The sequence below is a fragment of the Peromyscus californicus genome, unplaced genomic scaffold (assembly GCF_007827085.1).
Source record: "Peromyscus californicus insignis strain IS unplaced genomic scaffold, ASM782708v3 Scaffold_7__1_contigs__length_154581171, whole genome shotgun sequence".
Classification (NCBI taxonomy): domain Eukaryota; kingdom Metazoa; phylum Chordata; class Mammalia; order Rodentia; family Cricetidae; genus Peromyscus; species Peromyscus californicus.
Genome location: NW_026294595.1, coordinates 62649293 through 62659427, shown reverse-complemented (window position 1 = coordinate 62659427; position 10135 = coordinate 62649293). Strand labels below are relative to the sequence as shown.

At 35.2% G+C, this 10135-nt stretch overlaps 2 protein-coding genes across 2 annotated transcripts; both read right to left on the bottom strand.

Moving 5' to 3' along the window:
- On the bottom strand, nt 1-945 carry LOC128102039 (olfactory receptor 5M3-like). Its single transcript, XM_052725545.1, has one exon. The coding sequence runs from the start codon at nt 931-933 to the stop codon at nt 1-3; it is 933 nt and encodes a 310-aa protein (XP_052581505.1). The 5' UTR covers nt 934-945.
- A 6129-nt stretch (nt 946-7074) lies between these two features.
- LOC128101275 (olfactory receptor 5M3) lies at nt 7075-8019 on the bottom strand. Its single transcript, XM_052724248.1, has one exon. It carries the CDS (start codon nt 8005-8007, stop codon nt 7075-7077), a length of 933 nt encoding a protein of 310 aa, XP_052580208.1. The 5' UTR covers nt 8008-8019.
- Nucleotides 8020-10135: the final 2116 nt, after the last annotated feature.

The following is a 10135-nucleotide window of genomic DNA, read 5'->3' as shown; positions in this document are numbered from 1 at the left end:
TTATTTTGTTAAGAACTTCCTGCTAATCACTTTGTCCATGGCTTCCTTGACATCCTTGTTCCTCAGACTGTAGATCATGGGATTCAACATGGGGATCACTGTGGTATAGAACACAGCCACCATCTTTCCTTGTTCCACTGACTCTTCAGTGGGTCGTCGGAGATACATGAAAATGAGAGTACCATAAAATATGCCAACTGCTGTGAGGTGAGACCCACAGGTAGAAAACGCCTTGCGCCTGCCTTCTGCTGAGCGCATTCTGAGAATGGCTATGAGAATGAACAGGTAGGAGATGATGACAACAATCAAGGAATATGTAAAGTTAATGCCTGCAAGGAAGAGCATTGTATACTCTTTCACAAAAGTCCCTGCACAGGCCATCTTGATGAGAGGTGGATCTGCACAGTAGAAGTGGTTGATCTCCGTTTTCCCACAGAAGTACAAGCCATAAGTCCATAATGTTGCAGCCAGACTAGTCAGAAACCCATATATGTAGGGAAAAGAAATGAGTCGAATGCAGACCACCCTTGACATTTTGCTGCCATAGAGCAGGGGCTTTCCAATTGCCATGTACCTATCAAAGGCCATCACAGCAAGAATGAAGATTTCCATGTGCACAAGGGCAATAAAGAAGAAGCACTGTACCAAACAGCCAGCATAGGAAATTGTTTTTGTCTTTGACAGCAAATTTTCCAGCATTTTAGGAGTGACGTTGGAAGAAAACCACACATCAATAAATGACAAATGGCTGAGGAAAAAATACATTGGGCTGCTAAGTTGTGGACTGATCTTAATTAATATCATCATGCCAACGTTGCCCACCATAGTGACAATATAGACCAAGAGAAAAATGACAAATAAGAGAACTTGCAGTTCCTTTTGGCTGGTTAAGCCCAAAAGGACAAATTCAGTCACATCTGTGAAGTTGAGCATCTTCTCACTTCTGCTAATATGAGTTATAAGTATCTGTGGAACTAAAATTAAATAAATGAATTAGAGCTACCAGTGTTCATAAACATTTTCCTAACATAACATTCTTTATTAGAGACTAATATCTGGAAAAAGATTAGTAGTATTTTGCATATCTAGAATTACAATTACTAGATATTTTGCAAATTTACTCTAAAATGTAACTATTACTACTCAACACAGAATAATTATAAATTGAATAAGAATTTTATAGAAAGCATTTTACAAATTTAATATCTTATTTCTTCTTTAGGGAGCAGAGATTTGCTTTCATGCATTCCAGGCAGGCCTCAAATTTAGCGTGTAGCTAATGATGACCCTGAATTAAAGATCTCCTTGCCTTCACTGACCATGTGCTAAGGGTCACAGGCATGGGTCTCTAATACAACTTTACAGTTTATATTTCTAAAGAAGCGGTAGCATATTAGCTGTTGTTACTAATATTTTGGAGGAAAAATTTTGTAATTCTTTCATTGAGTAATAGTAGGAGAACTTTATATTGTCTTAGTTTCCTAGAGAGACCCAACCCACCTTACAGAGTTGCAGGACAAGGAGATGGGCAGAAAAGAACAGCATTGCATTTACTCTTCCTGTTTAACTGAAAAACTTGTAGCATGCATATATAGATACAATAACTTACAGAACTACACATAGACAATGTAATAATGACAGATAGTCCACTAAAGTAATGGATATTTACATGCTACAAAATGTAGTATCAATTTTATCTAATGAGAACTTGAAACAACTTTTAAGCAAAATGATGAGTGGAATAATAGACTCATGCAACTTTCTGATGGCTAAATGCCACGTCTAGAGCAAGTATTGTTACCACAACTCCAGCTTAACATGTGGTATCATGCTGTCTTGAAAATCATTTTGTTGGATGATATCCATATTCTCCCTAGTTAATCTAAAGGAAAAGTACAAAGCAGAGCAAACTTCATCATTGTAGGGAAAATACATGGACACTAATCTATAATAATGCCCTCAAGTGCTTTTCATTCATTCAATTTCAGAACAAATTTTACTCAATGATAGCGGGAAAGGTTACAAACTAAAATAACTCAGAGTATCTTCATATGTCTGCAGATTGTTAGACTAATTAATCAAAATTTAAGACTTAAGCTGGTGGATAATTCATTTAAAAAGTAATAATATGTATAAAGCTGTCTGAAATCTAAATAAACAACCTTGCATGATATGGCACAGAGTATTGCCTAGAAGGGAGAGTCCTGTATTTATTCCTACCATCACATAACTGGGGAAGATGACTCAAGCCTGTAATCACAGAATTCAAATGGTGCAAAGCACAAGGAACTGTGGAGTTCAAGGTCATCTGTGGCTACATAGGGAGTTCAAATTCATCCTAGGTTATATGAAACCTTATCTCAAAATAAGAAAAATAAATTTAAATGAATAAGCAATTGTCTTAGAACACACCTTTTTGTAAATTGCAAATATTAGAATATCATAAAAATTGCTCTGATATCCTAGGATCAATATGAATGTAGTTCATATACATAGCTGCAGATCATCATCCCTTTTATCTAATACAGCATAGGTGTTTCATATGTGAGTGCTTTTCCTTTTTATCTCTTGTTTGAATAACAATAAAAAAATCTATGTTTGAAAAATCAGATCTGATTATGTGATACAAAGATGATCCAACATGAAAAAAGATATAAAATAGAATATTTTTACTTACCAAAGGTTAAATTCAAGCAAACCTGGGTGATAGTTCATCAGGACACAGATAACAATAACAAATATAGGAATCTTACACTGATTACTGTTCATATCAGTATGACACCTGTGAAGAGGTAGAAAACTCTTCAAGGTGATTTAACTGAATGCCTCATGATTTAAAGACAAAACCATATATAGGTATATAAAACAATCTCAAAATAGATTACCAATATTATGAGAATTTCTTTTCCAAATCAGGTATGAAGCAAAAATGCATATTCTACTTAACAAATTCTATTTCTATTGCCAGATCCTCACTGAATCTAGTCTCCAAGTCATATTTCCTACTTTGGTCATTTTATACTAGGTCTGTTCTGATCTAATATCTCTGTTCTTCAATATGTTAGTAAATTAAGTCTATTATATGCTACTCAATATGAGTTAATAATACATGTTTAAGCTATGTTTCTACATACATTTCTTATGATAAGTAAAATAAATATTCAAGGAATAATTGTTAAATAAAATCCAATAGTAAAAGGTAATTATAAAAATCAATGATTGTTGGGAATCCATGTTTTCTTGTCTCTATCCTTTTAAACACAGTGTATCTAGATAAAGGATGCCTACAATGAACAAAGCAAAATGAAATATAAGATGTAAACTGCTTTGATATGGACATTTGTTACCAACCTGAATGTGAAGAGAAATATTTCAATGGCATTTCATTTTTTAATAAAACTGAGCACTATGTAGGCAAGTATTAGGCAAATTGGGAAATAGCTTACATCTACAAGTTTTATAGAATCCTACCTTACATGTTTGCCTTGGATAAATGGATCAATGTTCCCCAAGGATTGACCCAGGGGAGAGAGATCCCTTGGAAGGAGAATATATTCATTATTTTTGTATAACAGTTTGGCACACATTCATTTTCCCCAAAGTTCTAATTAGTTCAATCTCCTAAATTCTGTTTTGTTATTATAACCAAATATATGGATGAGAAATTTACAAATAATAAAATATAATCTCACAGTTCTAGTGGCTGTGAGAACCAAATCAAGAAATTGCATTTGGAGAGTCCTGAGCTCTGGAGATTCAACACAGTTCTAATGCCACAAAGGTCACGAATATAGAAGAGACAAACATAAGACACAGAGGCAAACTCACTTCTATAAGATAGCTGTGCTCTTGATAGTCCATTGACAAACTAATCTGTGAGTTGGCTGTTCAGTGGACAGTTCATTCACCATGCATGACTCAAGCAGATCCAAATGATCCTACCTGGTCCCACACTTTACCACATACAAACATGAATTGGACATGAAATATTCACATGAATTTTAGGGGGGATATTTAACTCTCACAGCTGGTTCTTTATATCAAACAGTATACTATGAGGTTGTGTCTAAATCTTTTGATGACATTACCAAACTACAACTACTCTTTTCAGGCTATGACACTTGTGTATTCAGTGAAATATGAATGGTATACTTTTATCCCTGATTAAATCTACCACATATTAGGGATGAGAAGAGAGTTGTTGTACAAGCATAAGGACCAATCTCCATGTTAAAATCCAGGCATGTCCCAATCCATAACTATAACACTATTTCTGTCAGGGGCAGGGAGCAGGATATCACTGAAACTTTCTGTTCACCAGCTTCATCCCAGTTTCAGTGAGAGATCTTGTCTAAAAGAAATAATGTGGGAATAGGGACATGACTCGGCAGATAAGTGGGTTTACTGCTCTTCTGGAAGGCATGAGTTTGCTTCTCATTGGCCATGTTGTGTGGCTCACAACTACTTATAACTCAAGCTCCCTGAAATCCCTTGCCTTCTTCTAGACTATATGTATACACACACACACACACACACACACACACACACACACACACACACACACACACACACACGTGTGCGCGCTCAGATACACACAGAGACATATATGCTTCAATTTTCTAGACAATAGGGAAGGACATTCTGAACAAAACTCCAGTAGTATAGGAACCAAGAACAACTAACAAATGAGACTTCATGAAATTAAGAAGTTTCTGTACAACAAAGCATACCATGTTTAAGGGGAAAGCCTGCCTGCAGAGTGGGGAAAATTGTATGACAGCTATACTTCTGATACAGTGTTGGTGTCTAGAACATAAAACAAACTCAAAGAAATAAAATAAAGCATAGAATTAAGGAAAGTTCTCCAAAGAACAAATACAAATGGCTGGGGATTTTGTTTAATTGTTCAACTTCCTTAGCAATCAGTGAAATGAAAATTGAAACTACTTTGATATTACATTTACCCCAGTCAGAAAGGCTAAGATATACAAAATAAAAAAATGACTACGATATTACCAGAAATATGACCCAAGGAAATCAGTAAATGGGAGTTCAAACTGGTATAGTCATTATGGAAGTTCCTTAAAGATTTAGACATAGGTCTACCATAAAATACAGATGTAACAGTCCTAAGCATATACCAAAATGCCACAGTCCTGCCTCAATAGGGTTCATTTCTGGAGAACGGCAAGGGGCATTGGTAAAGAGAAAAAAGTATCTGACCACCAGACAAGTTTCACACAAGTGGCTGCCCTAGATAGCTCAAGCTGTCTTTATTTATACTTCAAAAACAAGCAGGTTTTCCCACCCTCCAGCATCAGCCTCTGGAAAAAAACAGATATGTTTTTCTCAACTTTTACATCAAAACAATGTTTGCATCAAACACACACACATGCATATAAAAAGGATCAAAACAAAAGTTCTTACTTTATACTGCAATATTTTGGACATATTAAATGAAGAATATCCCCAAACACAAACATACTTAAACATGTTTTCTCATTTTGATAACTTTTAATGCAGTCAATCATCTTCATAAACTGAAACAGTATGTTTTGGGGTATTCCCGTGTCCTTGCCAAGAGTAGTCAATGCTCTTAACCTGCAAGCCATCACTCCAACATCCAAGAACTTATTTTATTTCTCCTAATACCTTTTATTTATTTTTTGTTTTGTTTTTACATCTCAATAAAAATTTTCCCTCCCTTCCCTCTTCTTAATTCCTCCCCCTTTTCCTTTTACTGCCTCCCACCCACTCTTCCTCCACTGACTCTCTTCAAATACAGGCCAGTCTCCCATAGATATCAGCCATGATATATAAATTTAGAGTGAGACTAAGCACATCCTCTCCTACTAAGTCTCGATGAGGCAATCTGGCAGGAGGAAAGGATTCCAAAAGTAGGCATCAGAGTCAGAGACAGCCCATGATCTCACTGTTAGGAATCTCACAAGACCACAAAACACAACTGTAACATATATGCAGCCTTAGTCAATCCCATGCAGGCTCCCTGGTTGTTGATTCAGTCTCTGTGAGCACACAGAACTTATTTCTTATTTACAGATTCAACTGCCCTTCTTTCCTTAGGCCTTAGGACTTATCCAGTTTTATTTTTCATGTTACATCTATTCTTTCAGTACTCATCTGATGATAAGAATATACATGAAAATGGTAAAAATATAGATTAGAAAAATAAAACTTTCTTTTCCTTCATTCTTAAAAGTTAATGAGGAGTGAAAATAAAGTAAAAGATGCAACATTACAGACTGTGTCTAACATAAGGTCAAAGAGAGATTTCTTCCTTTAATGTTGAGTTCAGAAAGAACAAAAAACGAGGAGAAATCCCATTACACAATGTTTATTCTCCCAGGTGATATACATCATTCTCTTTGCCATCTTCAGAATGAAGATTTCCATTTTCCAATATGTCAGAAACACTTGGATGTTTTCCGTCAATTTTATACAGGAAACATGGAGGAACAATTTTACAATTTACTTTATTTGACATCCAGTACATTTTTAAAGAAAAGAAAAGCATTTTGGTGCTACTTTAACATAAGAACAATTTAACTTAATACACCAAAATATTTTCATAAAATCTTTCCAATCAACTATTTGTAATTTTAATAACCAATTTTTGTTTATTTATTTTCTTGTTTTTCCATTCTGCAGTTTCCCCTCCATCCTCTCTTCCCAATCCCCTCCTACCTCTCCATCCGCCTTATCCAATTCTCCTCAGAGAATTCTCCTTATCAATTTCTCTTCAGAAAAAGATGAGCCTCTCTTGAATATCAGCCAACCATAGTATAACAAATTACAGTGAGACTAGGCACCTGCTCTCCTGATAAGGCAGGACAAGTCAATCTGGAAGGAGGAAAGGGTTCAAAAAGCAGGCAACAGAGGCAAAAGCAGCCCCTGCTCCCATTGTTAGGGTTCCACAAGAAGGCTGAGCTACATAACTGTAATATATGCTTTCATTTTGTTTTTCTTTTCTTTCCACACTTTATGTTTATATTTCCATGCATGAGGAAATAGCTTTTACTTAAAAAAAAAAAAGAAAGTGAATATAGCTAAATTTTATTTTGTTAAGCACTTCCTGCTCATCACTTTGTCCATGGCTTCCTTGACATCCTTGTTCCTCAGACTGTAGATCATGGGATTCAGCATGGGGATCACTGTGGTATAGAACACAGCCACCATCTTTCCTTGTTCCACTGACTCTTCAGTGGGTCGTCGGAGATACATGAAAATGAGAGTACCATAAAATATTACAACAGCTGTGAGGTGAGACCCACAGGTAGAAAATGCCTTGCGCCTGCCTTCTGCTGAGCGCATTCTGAGAATGGCAATGAGAATGAACAGGTAGGAGATGATGACTACAGAAAGTGAATATGTGAAATTAATGCCTGCAAGTATTATCATTGTATACTCTTTCACAAAAGTCCCTGCACAGGCCATCTTGATGAGAGGTGGATCTGCACAATAGAAGTGATTGATCTCAATTTTCCCACAGAAGTACAAGCCATAAGTCCATAATGTTGCAGCCAGACTAGTCAGAAACCCATATATGTAGGGAAAAGAAATGAGTCGAATGCAGACCACCCTTGACATTTTGCTGCCATAGAGCAGGGGCTTTCCAATTGCCATGTACCTATCAAAGGCCATCACAGCAAGAATGAAGATTTCCACGTGCACAAGGGCAATGAAGAAGAAGCACTGTACCAAACAGCCAGCATAGGAAATTGTTTTTGTCTTTGACAGCAAATTTTCCAGCATTTTAGGAGTGACGTTGGAAGAAAACAACACATCAACAAAAGACAAATGGCTGAGAAAAAAATACATTGGGCTGCTAAGTTGTGGACTGATCTTAATTAATATCATCATGCCAATGTTACCCACCATAGTGATGAGATAGACCACGAGAAAGAAGATGAAAAATAGAACTTGCAGTTCTTTTTGGCTGGTTAAGCCCAAAAGGACAAATTCAGTCACATCTGTGAAGTTGAGCATCTTCTCACTTCTGCTAATATGAGTTATAAGTATCTGTAGAACTAAAATGAAATAAATTAGCTAAATGTCCTATCATATAAAAATACTATATCAACTTGGAATATAATCCTTAACATGTAAAATCAATGAAAACATAGAAAAACAATTGAAGCTACTTTGAAAATACTTTGAGAAAATTCCATTCTTCGGTGATTTGAGAATTTATTCATGTATGTAGAATATATCACCTGTATTTTTTGTAGATATTTTACATCATATTTTCCTAAGAAAACCATTATGCTGTCTGTGATGTTAGGCATTACTAAGACAATTTCATAAGTATTCTTCCATCAGACAAAAGTTCAAAACCTGTAAGTTCTTTTAGATTCATAGAGATATATGTCCTTGATGCTAAAATTATGCTATGAGAAATTATGTGGAAAATAGTTCTAGAATAGCTATCCTTCCTATGTCACTCCAAACTTGATACATAGAGAACTATTCCACTAAAGTCAATTAACAAGAACTTAGAAAGTTGTTTTATTGGTAATGTGCTTACTTGGCAAGCATGTACACCTAAGTTCATCCCTGGAACTGAGGTAAAAAGATAGGCAAGATGGTAAGTATACTGAAGAGACAGAGATAAGAGAGCTGCTTGGACTCTCTGTTCAGGCTGTGTAGTCAAATCATTGAGCTTCAATTCCACGTGTCAAACACTGTCTCAAAAAAAAAAAAAAAAAAGGTACTTAGTTCCTGAGAAAGAACAATAGCAAATATTTTCCTTTGGCCGGAACAAACATACACACATGCATACATTCACACACACATACAAACACCACAAACATAGACACACAGACACACACACACAGAGACATACCCTCACATGCAAAAATATCAGTGAAAATTCAGTTTCTGTACAATATATAATTCAAGTCTATCTAGCGAGAACTGAAAATCTCTTTTCTCATACTCATAGTTGAAGAAGAATTATTAGTGTATCTGATCATACATGCTCACAGATACAGAAGGCTTCATATAATTCATGCAGTTGACTGCATTCCTCTACAAATATCACTAAAATTTGCAGCAGTTAAATTCTTATTTGGAAAATCTAAGCCAATTATGTGGTACCAAGATACATGTAACATGCATGAAAAAAAAAAAACGTATAGATGTGATATTGTTGAATCCTTCCAAAAAGCTAGTGTTTTTTAAAATATCCTGAGTGATGGTGTCCTAGTTGGTGGATAATAAACTCAAATAGAGAAATTCTTGTGTTGGATCAATATAACCCCCAAACTTTAAGCACTGCAATGAAGTAGGAGGCCAGTTATCTGCAGGGCATGTGGAAGATTACTTGTGATCTAAATTTAAAAATGTATACACTAGCCTTCCCTTATCCTATCATTCTATTCCAAACTAAGTAATCTATGTGAATATATGTTTTCATAAATCAGGCATAAAGTAATATTTAATATCCCAGTTAAATATTTCTGTTTCTATTGTTGCATCTTGGTTGAATTCAAGACTTAACACTTATATTCTGGATGTGGGCATATTTGAAGCTTGCTTCATTTCTGTCTGGATTTATCTGATGTTCAATATGCGATAACCATATTTATAGTCTGCTCCTTGTTTTATGTCACATAATATGACTCAACAATAACGATCATATATAATTGATTGTACATTTACAAATATGAAAACCTATGTAATCTCTTAATAAATAATGAGCAATCTTTTAACAAATAATGAGCATACAGGGAACATTTATTAATTACTAAATGCATCTAATAAGAATATATAATAATCAAATAATATTTATATTGAAATCCTGCCATTCTTTTGTCTCTATGTCTCACATATACATATACACTGGAAATGGGATCATAAAAGTCTTCTTGTAAATAATACAATTAGATAAAAAGTAAAGCACAATCTTTATCTGATAGACTATTTTTAAGCCAACCTGAAAATCTGTGTGCTACCTAGGGAGATGCAGAACATCTTGGTACATACCGTAAACCTGAGAGAACTTGGAGACTTTCAAGAGAATCCTCTCTTAAATGTTTGTGGAGGATAACAAGGAACAATTACAGATTTCCCTCAGGAATGTCTCAGGGGAAGTGTATCTCTAGAGCGAGAGATA